General features: G+C 36.8%; 1 protein-coding gene across 1 annotated transcript in view; it reads left to right on the top strand.

The window, feature by feature from the left end:
• The first annotated feature begins 303 nt into the window (after positions 1–303).
• Positions 304–16,194, top strand: part of CCDC57 (coiled-coil domain containing 57) — a 68,732-nt gene continuing 52,841 nt past the window's right edge. The window contains exons 1-6 of the mRNA XM_081320658.1: positions 304–351; positions 2,500–2,608; positions 3,641–3,742; positions 4,391–4,548; positions 5,754–5,828; positions 9,612–9,812. Coding sequence (XP_081176784.1) covers positions 329–351; positions 2,500–2,608; positions 3,641–3,742; positions 4,391–4,548; positions 5,754–5,828; positions 9,612–9,812 — 668 coding nt within the window. The 5' untranslated portion in view covers positions 304–328. The remainder of the gene's footprint in view (positions 352–2,499; positions 2,609–3,640; positions 3,743–4,390; positions 4,549–5,753; positions 5,829–9,611; positions 9,813–16,194) is intronic.

The following is a 16,194-nucleotide window of genomic DNA, read 5'->3' as shown; positions in this document are numbered from 1 at the left end:
AACTTCTTCTTCTTCTTCTTCTTCTTCTTCTTCTTATTATTATTATTATTATTATTATTATTATTATTATTATTATTTAGTATCTTTTATTGTGTTTTCTATTGATGTGTGTGTGGGGAATGCGTGGGTGTATTTGCTTCTCCTGTGTTAGTTATACAAAGTTTTTTATTAAGTTAGAATTACAGTGGCCAACAAATACAGTGAGCACACCACCAGTGGATCTGAAGCACTTTTTACACTTTTGCTCTGAATTCTGTATACCTCTAATGGTTTCACAATTCTTGACTGAGTCTGCTTGAAAATGTGGAACTGAGCTGCCATATCTAGTATGAAGTTTTGTCAATATATGTGGTAATAATAATTCATTCATTACTGCTATTGAAAGATGATAAACTAAGATTCATTTCATGTAAACCTAACTGAATTATGACTGGGGTATGTCATGTGATTATCTAAAGCCAGTTAGCCATGAGGCTAAGTAAAAGCAGCTTTAACCCCAGCTCCCCTAGTTGTTCTCCAGTCTCAGCCATATCATATAAATGTAGTAATTCATTTCTAAATGTGGCAGTAGTCTAGCCCTTTCTATTCAGTTCTCCAATTAAAAAAGAGTTGGGCCTACAGATTGGCTGAGAAGAACAGGTCCTCTGTTATAGAACTCACTGCTAGATTCCTAACAGCAATTGATGGCTTTTCAGTGCTCCATTTGGTAGCTTACGATCTGTATTACATAGCCATATTGCAGGAAGAAGTGAACACCTCTTCTCCGTGAGCTGCATTGGCTTCCAGTTACCCTCCGGGTGAGATTCAAGTTGCTGGTAATGACCTATAAAGCCCTAAATGGCTTGGGTCCGGATTATCTAAGGGAACACCTGCTGCCGGCATCAACTTCCCATCGTCCTGTGCGCTCCCACAGGGAGGGCCTTCTCAGGGTACCGCCGGTTAAGGAATGCCGGCGGGTTATTCCCAGGGGAAGGGCGTTCTCTGTGGGCGCGCCAGCCCTATGGAACCAACTTCCCACGGAACTCAGGACTGCCCCCGACCTTCGCTCATTTCGCCGGGACTTGAAAACCTGGTTCTTCGAGCTGTTTGGCCCAGACTGAGGGGTTTTAATTAAATTAAATTTAATTGGGTTTTAGTTTAACTTCAGGGACTGTAATTTAATTAATAGTTTTAATTGATTTTAATTTTGTATACTATGTATATTAATTTCCCTGCAAACCGCCCTGAGTCCTACGGGAATAGGGCGGTATATCAATTTAAATAATAAATAAATAAATGGTGGGAACTACTGGAAGATAGAGCAACAAGCAGTCATCATGAATATGAGGTTCAAGTTCTTATGTGAATCAGAACATGGAGGAAAGTCTTATTTTATTTTGTGGGTTTTTTGTCACTGGGTAGTGGTAGCAAAAGTTATGAAACCTTCCTATACAAAATGGGTGTCGACTTTACATTCCTAAAACGGTAACTTTTGAATTAGTTACTATGTAACTTACGTTGTTAGAACCACAGGTAAAGAGATCCAATAATTAGTGGCTGACTGGATTACATGTTTTACAAATAAGACCTTAGTGGATGTAGCAAAATGCATTCTAGCACAAGAATGGCATAGCCAGTGGCAACCTGTAGCTTACACATGACCCCAATTCTTGAATATATGAACCAAATTCTCATTCCAAACTGGAAGAATAAAGTGTAGAGGGCTGCATTTACAGATCATTTGTAACAGAGAAGGCATGCATCCTATATCACATAAGATAACGTTGTTTCACAGAATGGAGCATGTCCACCCCATCGTTCTATACATCGTATAGAACTATATAAGTAATATCCAGCACCATGAATTGTGTCTGCAAAACTGCTAGGATCTAGTGCATTCGTGTAGTAGTGATACTATGTGGGTATATTGTGGTGCATCCAAAACTGCCCATAACACGTGTTTGGGGCTAGCTGCATCTTCCAAATGATCTTCGAGGGGATGCCTATATACAGCATTGCTGTAGTCCAACTGGGAAGTGAATAAGGCATAAGTGACTACAAACATACTTCCTGATACAGAAAAAAAGATAAAACTGGATACAAAATAGATTTGCAAATACCAACAAGCCACAGCTGTCAGCTGCAATCAGTGAGAACTCACACACCCATTTGTTTTTAGGGAGTGGCATTTCACCCAGAGATAAGGATAGAAGGTCTCTAGTTCCAATGGAAAGTCACAGCCACTTGATTTTGCTACAGATAAGTCAAAGACTGTTCCTTCCCATTAAGACCCTGACAGCCTTTAGGCATTGGGGAAAAACCCTGACAGCATCACTTAGGTGGCCTAGGCCACAAATATATAGTTGTATATCATCAGCATACTGATAATACTTAAACCCTGTGCTGACAGATGGCCTCACCCAATAGCTTCATGTAGATATTAGACTGGAATGGAGAGAGAAATATATTTCTGGCAGATCAGTATTTGTTCCTTATATTATTAATTCCTTGATTTCATAGTTCTAAAGATGCTGATATCAGCCATTATCATGAGGAATATGAAAATATGAAGCAACAATTGGAGAGAAAGCTCCAGGAGGTCGAAGGTGAACTTGCTTTGCAAAGACAGGTACTGAAGGCATAACAAACTATTTGAATAGGGAAATGTTGCATTTTCATTCAGTAAACAAAAATAATGCATTCATTCTTCTGAAGTATTTCTCTCTCTCTGCCCCTATGCAGTTCAATTTTTGTGATTTTATTAAACATCTTATATTAAATAAAGATATACATAGTAGTTAACTAGAATTAACTTTATCATTCTACATATTAGGTAATATGTAGAATTATTTCTATTAAAATAAGATGGTGTAAAATACTTTACAGAGGGGTACAGCCAAAAAATTTGCCAACCTTGAATTTCAGGAAGGTCATGACTATAAATCAGAAACAGTTTGCAAGGGCTAAATAAACACTCTGGCCTGTGCCAACACTCAGTGCTTCTCTGATTTCAGAATTTCAGCTTTGTAACATTAAAAAGATCTGTTGGCTAACTTGGCATTTTAAGTATTCACTGATAAGTTTCTTTACTGTATACTACTTTCTGTCAATTGATTTCAGGGTAGGATCCTTGTTATAGTATGTAAAGATGTATAAATATTTTGAAGAGAAATAAATATATCTTAAAACCTATATATTTATGGGTTTTCCAAATAATGAAAAATGTAAACAATTATAAACCTTGCAAACGTATGGATGAATTGAATAATGAAACCCAAAGAACAGGGATATAGCCACATACATAGAAATAGTAATATTTTTAAAATATACAACTAATTGATAGAATTGTAGTAGAGCAGCATGAATAAAATAACAGTAAAATACCCCATGTTGTTTAGCAATATGGCATACTGTGTTTTTTCTTTTTTTATTATGGTACACTGGAGCCCAAATAGCCACCCCCTCCCCCCCCCAAAAAAATCCCCAGTCTGCTAAAGCTAAGAAGACTAGGGGTCTTCTATAAAAACCTCTCCATGTATTTAATATATTTTAAATTGTAACACTCTTTAAAAAACCAATTTGTAAGCCCTTGAACTTTTATTTACTCTGTATTATTTTATGAGATTACAATATTATTACAATTGCACGTGTTTTATTTCAGGAACTTCTTGTAGAAATTGACACAGAAATAAAGAAAAGAGAGCATGAGTTTCGACAGAAAGCAGATGAAATGAGCAATTTAGTTCTATCCCATGAGCTTAAGGTAACTGCCATCAAGTGTAAATAAACATGCGTATCATAGCATATATGCTATGGTATTACTCTCACTTTTTTATTCTGATACACTGAAATCATGCTCTGTTTTCATAGCCAGGCAAACGTATTTCAGCTATTAAGGAGCAATGTAAACAGAACTATTTTAAGTTCTCTGAAACAGTATTTTTCCCTATTAGTCCACCATTTCAGATGGGTGACAGAGAAGTAGTTATTTTATTCCTTAATCCAGATACTGGACTGCCATTTGTCCAGAGACTGGACAGTCCAGAGATTGTCCACAGCCATTTGTTTGAAATGGTATAGGGTATCCTGCCTGAGCAGGGGGTTGGACTAGATGACCTCCAAGGTCCCTTCCAAATTTACTATTATGATTATGATTATGATATAACAGTATCTAACATTGCCACAGTTGGAATTAATGTGTTTCTGAACTGAGGAAGATGCCTTAATGAATGGTTATTGAAGACATATACAAAACCCTCCGTTTGTCCACCCTGTCCTCTGTTTCAGATCCATTTCAAATAAAAGTGTTCTTGTGTTCATAAACCTGTTATGTAAGAGATAGCATGGTCTATAATTTTAAATTTTATGGGGAAAATATTTAATAGCTTGTTTTGTTCTTTCATTTTGAAAGGTGAAATTGTTGACCAAAGAATTAGAGGCTTTAAAAGAAGCTGGAATGAGAACAGCAGACTCACTGAAAGTGGCAGAAGCAGCTAATTTGGAGCTTGACAAACAAGTTAGATGCAAAGATTGGGAAATAAAAGATATTACAGCTGTAAAAGATGCTCAGTACTGTATCTTTCCACTCATAATTAAGAAAAAAATGTTTCCATTAATTTTTCTTTTTCTATTTTTACTTGTTTTCTCTTCCTCTTCCTCCTTTTCTCATATCTGGAAGAAGAAAATATCGGCTTTTAAAATAAATTGTATACCAGTTAGTTAAAGATGTCTCTGAGTTTGTTCATGACTCCAAAATCCATACATATCTTTTCCTTAGATTAATCCCTTGTCAAAATATTAGCCTTAAATTGTATATTCTATGCTTATGAACTCAGACAATTTCAGACTGAGTTGTATAAAACCTAAATTCAAGTGGATATATATAGGATTGCAAGTTTTTTTTCATTAGAATTAGATGAAATGTTTCTACTATAGGAAAGAACAGACATACTCATTTTCATATCTGCCAAATTGTGTATGAAATAATTTTCCTCATATAAAATAGAAAAAATTACAGGTAATCCATAATTGAGCCCAAAGTTTCTGCCGCTAAGGAAGATATTTAAGTGAGTTTTGCCCCATTTTACGACCTTTCTTGCCACAGTTGTTAAATGAACCACTACAGTTGTTAAATTAGTAATATAGTTGTTAAGTGAATTGGCTTCCCCATTGATTTGTGAAAAAAAATCGCAAAAAGTGACCACATCACCTAGGGACACTGCAATCATCATAAATATGAATCAGTTGCCAAGTAGCTGAATTTTGATCACAAGACCATGGGGATGCTGCAACAGTCATGAGTGTGAAAAATGGTCATAGATCACTTTTTTCAATGCTGTTGTAATTTTGAACGGCCACTAAATGAACTGTTGTAAGTTGAGGACTACTTGGTAATTCTACACTAGACAGAATATAGTCTCACCTGCATGTATGATGATGCAGTCACATTTCTTCTTCATTAGGCGGATTAAGATGAGAAAGTAAGAGAGAAAAATGGAAGAATAATTTCATGTTTGTATAGGAACCATGTAGCTAAAAAGGGTCTAATCCAGTGTAGTAATATATATTTGAACTGGGCAACTTCAACCTTTTAGTCTCCTTGAAGGTGATTTATTGTTTATCAGAAACATTGCTGATTTTATCCCAATTTTCTTAAAATATTTTTTGGCAACTACTTACCTTCAGACGTTTTCATAAAAGTCTTGATAATTTTATGCATTGCCTCTTTATATAAAATAAATTATTTTACTTTTCTCCAATGTTTGACAATGTAGGATACAGGATTTAGAAAGTAAACTTGCTTCAGTGCAACTCGGCTGGGAAAAGGAAAAAGAAACATTTGAGAGAAAGTAAGTTGTTTCAACATATGCCCTTACTATATAAATATATTATGAATACTGAATGCATTCATTTCATTAAAAGTGGAGGATTCTATTTTTAAAAGGAAACTATTAGTATATCAGTTTGTCTGAAGGCTTTTTTTTTTGCTGAACTCACTATTTTAGCATTTGGAAAATGTGTGCGTTTCAGTTTTGGCAAATCTGCTTTCAATTTACTATGAATTGAATGTTTGATATCTCTGGATTCACATACTAGCCAGTCCCTTTTTGTGGGAACGGCCAGAATTTGGTCTCCCAAGAATTTGGTTTTTCACCTTTCTGTTGTGACTCAGGGCCAGCCTGTGGGTCCGACAGCCGGCTCCGATGTATCGGATGACTCAGATGAGGGGGAGGAGGGAAACGAACCGGCTGATGATGGTTTGGAGGCTTTGCAGAGCCCTCAGCCGGGGACCTCTTCTCAGCTGCGTGAGCCCGAGAGTGCGGAGGAAGATGACCCACAGCTGGCCCTGTTCAAGGACGCCCGACGCAGGAGGCAGTCGAGCAGGAACAAACAAAGAAAGGCTGCGGGACTCCTCAGGAGGAGGCACAGGGAGACCACGCCCTGAGCTCTCTATAAAAGGAGTGTTTGGGGAGGGGCTGGTTGCTGAAAGCAACTTTTCCGCTTGAGAAGACAAGCTCTAGTGTTTTTGTTAACTGCGTAATAAATCTTGGCAGATGCCTTTTAGGCTTGGACGCTCTCCAGTCTCTTCTTTCTGAATAGGGGTTTGCCTTATTACAAGGCCAGAAGAGGGCTGGTTCAGAACACTTTCAGCCTTTCCATTCTTCCCTAGTTGGGCCTCTCTGTAGCTTCAGTGTAGAGCACACTCTCCTGGCTGGGAGGGGGGCCTGGCATGTGGGAGGTTTGGGAAACGCTATGATAAAGACTTCACATACATCTTATGCTACCTTGTTTTTGTGTGATCTCATAGGCACCTGAATAATCCAATTATTTCTATGTATACTATTTTGTGTGAGACTGATGTAGTTTTTTGTAATGATGGAGGTGAATAAAAGTTCAGCGGGCAGTGCTCGGGGGAGTTCTTTTTCTGGAGACGAGGCTGCCTGGCTGGTTCAAAGCTCTCTATCGACTCAGGTCTGAATTCTTTTTCCTTCGTCTAAATTCCTGTCCCTACATCTGAATTTCTTTCCCCTTCATCTTTTATCTAATAACAGTACAATATTGTAAAATTCAATACAATACAATACAGTACAATAGTATGCATTCAGTACAATACAGTAGTATGCATTCCCAAAGGTGCTTTTTGAAAAACTAGACTTTCTTCATTTTTTTCCTTGAAAATGTTTCGCTTCTCATCCAGTAAGCTTCTTCAGTTCTGAACTGAAGAAGCTTGTTGGATGAGAAGTGAAACATTCATCTACTTAAACTTCTCTTCTGGATTTGGCTATTGTTGCCTAGCATCAGTTCTGTTTAGTGTTCTATTTTCTGAAAACCAAGAGAAGAAAAGGAGATAAGCAACTATTAAGGAAATCAGATTGCATGAAAAGCTTCCAAAAGCACTTATTTTAAAAACATAGTTTGTACAACATTTAGTTTCTCAAGCATTAACTCTGATCACTTTACAATATGAAATAACCTATTCTAGAGAATGTGCATAGCACAATTTTTGTAATCCTGTTTAGCTAATTTAACAAGCCTTAATTGTGGGTCTAATTAAATGTTAAAAAAACTAAAGAAAATAACATTATCTTGACTTTCATTCATAGGGTTAAACGAAACATATGCTCATCATTGAAAGATCATACGTCACAGAGATGACAAGTTATACATATTCAGTCTCCCTTTTCTATGCAGCTAATCAAGGTGCAGGTGTATCAGGCTCTTGCATTTGGCCATCCTATTCATAAAATCAGGCCCTGTACTTATTCTTCTTGTTCAGTTTACATTTATTTCTTTATTTATAAAGATACAACTCTGGTGCTTAGATAAAGAGCCAGGTCTTAATAGCCTTCTGGAAAGAGAAAAAGATTGGGGGTGGGAAACAGACTTGTGGAACATGGGAGAGTGTTTCACAAGGTAAGGGCAGCTACTGAAAAGGAAATAGAAAACAGAACTTATAAATTAATTCAGTGACGTCAACTCAGCAACCCTAATTTCCATGCTCCTAAATTGGCAGCTATAGGATAGCCAAACTTTTGTCTGCAAATGATGTTAGCATTATATCCGAACCAACTCCAATGGACTCAGAGGAAGGACAATGAAATATATCATCTATCTATAGTGAGTAAAATAAGTTCACATTCAATTATTTATTTTATTTATTTATTTTAATTCCATTTATATCCCGCCCTTCTCTGAAGACTCAGGGCGCCTTACAAGCTTAGCAGTAGCCTTCATTCTATGTATATGCCTGCTTATTAGGGCTTTCACACACACACCCAAGCGGCATTATTACAAAGTCAGCTTAATTGTCCCCAACAATCTGGGTCCTCATTTTACCTACCTCGGAAGGATGGAAGGCTGAGTTAAAAATACAAATTCATGGCCATGGGAAAATAGCCAAACAATTCAGATTATAAAGTGAAACTTATCTCTTTGATGTAACTTGGAATGATGGGGGAGGGGCTAATGAATCATGGAAAACACATTATGGTTATTTCAGGTGGCGTAACAGCCTTCTGCCACTATTGTTTCTTTTTCTGTAAGTGTAGAAAATTGGTTTTTATTACCTTTACACATCTTAATGCAAAAACTCAAGCTCAGATTTTATTCATACCATTGGTTAGAGATTTACTACAAAGGATATCACAGAAGTGGTCCAAACTAAAATTTTAAGACCTATTCTTGCAGTCCCAAAATCTATAGCCAATCTACTCTGTCTTGAAGCAAGGAATCCCAGAATACAGATTAAGGTTTAAAGGCAAATAATTAATTATTTGCTAAAGATTGAGTTTTTCCCATTGGCCATTTAACCCTTGTATTTGGAGAGAACTGTTTTCCAATCTAAAAGAATGCTATAAACATACAGACTTAATAGCTGGGTTTTTTTTACCCTGGGTATTGAAAAGATCAGACTTGTACTCAAAGGACAGATGACATGAAGTACCAACAGGAGATCAGTAGGATGCCCCAGAAAGAAGAGCTGGGATTTTATTATTAATTAATTAATAATAGGGGAGATGGCCCCATATAAGTTTAATTAATTAATTAAACTTATATGCCCCCAAACTCACCTAGAGGTGACTCTAGGCAGCTTACATTTTAGTGGGTTCTTGTGTGGCAGCCAAATATTTAGCATCTTCAACCTTCCCCTCACTGAGGAAAGACTTGTTTGGAACAAAATATTTTGTGTAGTTGGCCTTGTGTTTCAGAAGAGCTTGAAACAACTGTTTATGTACTACTGCGGTTTCTTTACAGACATATGCAATTTTGCCTTATCTATGACAATATTCAGGATGAACAGATCAGTATTACATTAAGCTCCTGTTTCCAGTTTCAATGCTAACATTACCATAGTGGCTAAGTTCTATGTTGCTGTGATTAAAATATGCCATCAAAATTTTAGCCCTGATTATTGTGTTTATGTGGATTAGTAATTATCATCATAATAACCCCAATGCTCAAGTGTCACTCAAGAGATCCTTGAAAGGCAAGGTGATCAAAGCTGGCTCCCATCTGTAGACCTGAAATGTTTTACCGCATGTATATTAAGTATATCTTTGTTTTATGTTTTTCCCCTTGTAGCAAGGATTGCAGCACCCAAGTAGAAACTCTCTTTTTGTGTTCTTTTAAAGGCATGCCACAATAGATCACTTTGCCAGAGAAAAGGAGGCAGTGATCGTTTCAATGAAACAAGCCCATGTTGAACAATCACACAAATGGAAAAATCAAATCCAAAAACTACAGGCAAATAAGGAAACTTTAGAAATGAAATTATATCAGACTGAATGTATGTTTAAAGACCACTTGAGAGAGAAAGAGACTATCATTGAAAAGTAAGTGTGGCTTGATTTCTCTTGATGTGTTTCAATCTAATGTGATCTTCTATCATACAATGGTATAATCCATTTTATATGTTGAAATATGAGGGTCTTGTGCCATATTTCTTTTCAGTTCTTTTAATACCAACAGTTAATATGGGCTCTGTGTAGGAATAGTATTATACTTCGTTAAATAAATGCATGTAAAAATAAAACTTCTAAATACCTGAGGCAAAGACCAGTTTGAGAACCTGCTTTGTTGAGAAGCTACTTTCATCAGGCCATTCCACAATTCAGCTGAGAATAGCAGTTTTGAACCCTTCCTCTATTTGTACTATTTTATTCAAGCTATCATGCTAAGACTATCGGTTAGATAAGATTAACTTCCTCTTTAAGGACATTTACAATATTATATCTGCATTAGAGCTGATTATTACAAAATTTGTATCACATAAAAAGCTGATTTCTAAGTTTTTTTAATAGCTACCTTTTCTTTTGTCAATATGTATTTGTGTGTGTGTGTGTGTGTGTGTGTGTGTGTGTGTGTGTGTTATCTCTTTTTGGATTGGAGCTTGAGGGCAAAATGTATTTACTGATGCATAAATCATTTCTGTGTGCACAGTGGGATAAATATGGCTTCCCTAAACAAGTCAATGAACAAATCCAGTCTGAGTGAAGCTCCAACATTTCCAAACAAGCAGGATGAAAATTAGGGTGGAAATATGTTGTATCTCTCCATTCATTAATGGATGGACTTCACAGCTTATATGTGAAGGCTCCACAGAAGTGGTTCAGTGCATTAAATTGGGATAAAAATCAATATTCTAAAGCCCAGAACCCTCTGCCTGCACTCTGAAGCAGATTGAGAGCCTCTCATTTGGAAGGGGTGGAAGGATTGAAATTTCTTATAGCCTAGGTTACTTTCAACTTACTTCCTACCCAATCATGATATACCTTCTTTGGGTCCTTAGGAAAAAAAAGCTAATAAAAGAGAGAGAAGAAAACAGTATAGTTTCTGTCTCCATATTCAATGTGATAAACAGGACCAGTCCTATAGTTCTGCTTTAGATTCTCAGGGCTCAATAATTAGGTCTGAATAGATTAAAATAATACTCTGGAGGTCTTTGGTTTGTTTTTGTTTTGTTTTTTTGCTGATTTCTTATGTGTAAATGTGTGTGTGTGTGTGTATTAAAGAATATATATGAAAGACAAAAATATCAAGAAAAGATTCTTGGGAATAGTAATACTAAATATTTTGATATAGACTTCATTAATGACAGAGCCGAAATTTCACACAACAGCAATAGAGCATAATTGATATACAATACATGTGTCTTTGATATGTCTTTGGCCTTCAATTTAAAGGCACTCAACAGCTCTTAAAAGTTCTTAGAATAGCCTAAGAATGTGAGCTTTACTGAACAGAGATCAGTTGAAAATATTTGCTCATACTTCATGTACTGAGTGGCAGGTCAAGTTGTGTCAAGATGTGCCCCACAGATCTTTGCTGGGATGAAATTTCAATGTCCTTCAATTGTTTTATTTTAGCAAAGAATATTTTTCCCCCTTCCCAATAAAACTAAATAGAGTTAAAGTTTGATTATAGAGGAGAAGTAAATTGGCTGATAGCTATGCATGGGTATCATGTTAAATTAGCAATGCATTTTTGCAAGATATATAGGATTATCCATATCTATTATCCATATAGATTCTAAAGTAATTTACTGTCGATAACATTTCCTTATATTTCAGTGTAATTTAAAGAGAAATTGTTAAACAATCCATTTTGTCATGCTTAGTTTGACCCTCCAGGATTCTATGTGTGTATTTCTGATTTGGGGCAATACTTATACAATGGCTGATATTATTACAATTCTATTTGAGGTAGTGACAGATTTTATTTTCCTGGGCTCCAAGATCACCGCAGATAGGTAGCCAGGAAATTAAAAGACGCTTACTCCTGGGGAGAAAAGCCATGGCAAATCTAGACAGCACACTAAAAAGCAGAGACATCACCCTGCCAACAAAAGTGCGTATAGACAAGGCTATGGTCTTCCCAGTTGCAATGTATGGCTGTGAAAGTTGGACCATAAGAAAGGCTGAGCGTCAAAGAATTGAGGCCTTTGAACTATGGTGCTGGAGAAGACTCCTGCGAGTCCCTTGGACTGCAAGGCGACCAAACCGGTCAGTCCTAGAGGAGAGCAACCCTGATTGCTCTTTAGAAGGCCAGATCCTGAAGTTGAAACTCAAATACTTTGGCCACCTAATGAGAAGGAAGGACTCACTGGAGAAGAGCCAAATGCTGGGAAAGGTTGAGGGCAAGAGAAGAAAGGGACGACAGAGAACGAGGTGGCTGGATGGAGTCACTGAAGCAGTAGGCGTGAGCCTAAATGGACTCCAGAAGATGGTAGAGGACAGGAAGGCCTGGAGGAACGTTGTCGCGATGGGTCGGATATGACTTCGCAACTAACAACAACATTTGAAAAGAATTTTTTTCTGAACTTTCCTCAGTGGAAAACTTTTAGAAAAGTTAAGCTATGGGAATATTTTCAAGAAAAAAGGGAAATGGGAAAATAGAAGTATACATAATTTATTTTTTGTCAACCATGAACTTACTGCGCTTTTAATAATGTAGAATACAGTATATTTTTTATCAAAGTGTACTTTTTCGGATAAGGGACGCAGTGGCTCAGTGGGTTAGGACGCTGAGCTTGTCGATCAGAAGGTCGGCAGTTTGGCGGGTCGAATCCCGAGTGCCGCGTAGCAGAGTGAGCGCCTGTTACTTGTCCCAGCTTCTGCCAACCTAGCAGTTCGAAAGCACGTAAAAATGCAAGTAGAAAAATAGGGACCACTACGGTGGGAAGGTAACAGCGTTCCGTGTGCCTTTGGCGTCTAGTCATGCCGGCCACGTAACCATGGAGACGTCCTCGGACAAGCGCTGGTTCTTCGGCTTTGAAACGGAGATGAGCACCGGCCCCTAGAGTCGGAAACGACTAGCACGCATGTGCGGGGGAACCTTTACCTTTTTTTTTTACTGTTTGGGATATATATATATATATATATATACCGTAACTTGTTTTTAGACAAATTATGAGGATAAATACCTGTTGTAGGCACTAAGATAATCTCTTGTTAATTCACTCAGAGGTACGAGTCAGTTTTAGACCCCGTTTGGTACAGGGCTAGAAACTGGGAGTTCTTGAGTTATAGTTCTGCCTTAGGCATGAAGCCAGCTGGGTGACTTTGAGTCAATCATTCTCTGTCAGCACTAAGAAGAAGGCAGTGGCAAACCACTTGGTAAATCTTAACAAGAAAACTTCAGTGGCTTACACAGTCAAGACTGGCTCAAATGCACCCCCCAAATGATGCTGAAAAGGTTTAGTGGAACTGTTAGATAAGTGTGCAGAGGTGTACAGTTTTAAAAACAGAAATATATACATATGATGTTGTACATGCCTATCATGCTACTGCGCTCCCTTTCAGATAAAGCAATATTATGCTAAGTGGAGAAAAAGATAGTTCTGTAATAAAAGAAATCAGAGGCTGATGGTAAGAGAAAAGATTAGGGTCTAAGTAAATGTAGTTTATGCGACTCCATTGTATGTTCCTTTTTATAGTGTTTGTAATATTGTAAGCTACCATTGCTTTTACCATATCCATAGATTGCCTCACATATAGCCCTTCCTTCCTTAAACTTCTCATCTTTCTTTTTTTTGAGGATCTCAACAACTATAACTTTCTCAGTCTTTAGCCTCCTTCATCTATTTGTTCTGCAATCCTCATTCTTTTTTTTATGTGACCAAATCCTTGTAATACAATACACTTACTTTACACTGATCTCTCACTTCTGTATTTTCATTTGATATCAATTCATTCTTGACTGTCTCTTCTTGTCTTGCTACATACATTCTGGGCAGTATGTAACCTATGCCTACCACAATGAAATTAACATCATGTTTCACTTGACTTAACTAATATCCACTTCCATATAACAGTGGACAGAAATATATTTTAAAGTACCCATTTTTGCTTCTTTCATGAACCATTGTAGTAGATCATATACATTTCCCTAACTTTCTATCAAGGATCTACATACCGTATGTTAAAATTTATCTATCAGTTTTCCCATCTGTAGTAATCGTTCTTTCAATTTATACAAATTTATCCATCGGCTCCATTTTTTTTTTGCCATTTATGTGTTTTTGCAATCCATTTTTTCGTGTAGTTTTTGCATTCACCACTGTTACTTTTTTTTTTGTACAGTGTAAGTAACAATAAAGTATTCATGCCATCAGTCATGGATACAGTCTTCCCTCTTCTATTACGGGGTTTAATCTTGTCATTTCCTTGCAAAACATTTTTATTACCATCAAATCACTGCCTTTCGAAAATCTTAATTGTGCCTTGCTCTTTTAAACAATATTCTTTGTACTTTTTTTTCTCCATATACATGTACAGTATTTTTCTCCGAATTTTTGATAGCAATCTTTTCATTAACATTTTCTTTGACCTAATAGTTTCATTAAATATCATTCTTCATATTTCAAATAGTGCTATTCTCTATGTTTCTATACCACTGTTTCAAGTGGTATCTCCACCCTCTTTCTAGTTATTCACTAGGAAGATTACTGTATTTTTTCTTTTATAAAGGATAAATACATTCTCCCCTGCAGTTGATCTTTCATTTTTTTCAGTTTTCTTTTTTCTTTTTCTTCCGGAACTACGTTCCCTGAAACACTTCTCCCAAAATGCCCTATCACAAACACAGAATTTTTTATCAGCCTTTTACCTTCATTACTTTTATCGAGTCAGTGATGTGTATGGATTAATAAACTTAATCTAAGCCCCCAATTCAAAGCCAAATATTTTTCTAAGAAGTACGAGGTCACCTCATTCATTTTACAGTGTCCAAATCATCAATTTGTCTACCTTATACACTTGGAATACTGCATCCAGTTTTGATCACCACAATATAAAAAAGATGTTGAGACTCTAGGAAGAGTACAGTGAAGACCAACAAAGATGATTACGGGACTGGAGGGTAAAACATATAGGGAACGGTTGCTGGAATTGGGTAGGTCTAGTTTAATGAAGAGAAGGGCAAGGGGTGACATGATAGCAGTGTTCCAATATCTCAGGGGCTGCAACATAGAAGAGGGAATCAAGCTATTCTCCAAAGCACCTGAAGGCAGGACAAGAAGCAACGGATGGAAACTAACCAATCTAGAACTAAGGAGAAATTTCCTGACAGAACAATTAATCAGTGCCTGCCTCCAGAAGTTTTTAAGAAGAGACTGGACAACCATTTGTCTGAAATGGTATAGGGTTTCCTGCCTGAACAGGGGGTTGGACTAGAAGACCTCCAAGGTCCCTTCCAACTCTATTGTTGTTGTTGTTGTTGCCTTCTATCTTTTCCTACCAATCCACTCATGTCACTTAATTTTTTTTAAAAAAAAATCAGAATTGTGTACACTTTTTCTCAAATTTATCTGTCTTTCTTTATCACTGTTGAAGTACTAGCTGATACTTTTTCACATAAATTTTGTTGCATTATGAGGAAAATGCCTTAATTTGGGGTAAAATCCCAAATACTACCGTTGGCTCTCTATGCTCATGAGATACATTTTTCATATCCAGCCCACACATTCAAATAGTACTTTCCTAAATACTATATCATTTTGGCATTTTAGAAAGCATCATAGACAGAACTATTTTGGTGGAGCTTTCTGTCCTATGAGTGTGACTTTATAGAAAATTGGCCATTTTCTTACTTTGTATGTTTTCTTTAACGTGTAAATGAGGGACAGAGACATCAACTCCATGAGAAACAAATTGTAAGGGTCACAGACAAAGGACGTACTTGTAGAAACAAACACTGATGGGAAAAATAGGACAGATATCCTGAAAGATACGATAGAAACACCACAGGTAAAAGTAAATAAAGGTGGGACAGAATTGCTGAAGATAGAAAGGGAAACAGGCATATATAGGCATATAGAAGAGATAACAGTAATGTAAAGGAGAATATTTGTAGCTCAAGGTTGAAATGAGGGATCCTTGGTGCTCTCTGAGCTTGGTTATTTTCTTGCAGATAATGTCACTGATGATGTTAACTAGTTAGGTAATAAAACGTGTGCAAGAAAACAGCCAAGCTCAGAGAGCACCGAGAACTCTTCATATAGAAGTGAATAAGAAGACAAGGTTCAATTCTCCTGTTTAATTGATTCACAAGTAGTTTAGTTAACTTGGAAGCAAATTCTTTTCTCATAAAAAATGGGGAATGGAAGATCATGCCCACTAAAGATTCACTTATTGTAGAGATTCCCAATGGGAAATGGGCAAGTACTTCCTTCTTCTAAGTTTTATTACTGAAGGGGTGCTCCCCCACTCTGCCGCC

Source organism: Vipera berus (assembly GCF_964194415.1).
Source record: "Vipera berus genome assembly, chromosome: 2".
NCBI classification, from domain to species: Eukaryota; Metazoa; Chordata; class Lepidosauria; order Squamata; family Viperidae; genus Vipera; species Vipera berus.
Note: the sequence above shows the minus strand (reverse complement) of the source record. Positions and strands in the feature narration are given on the sequence as shown.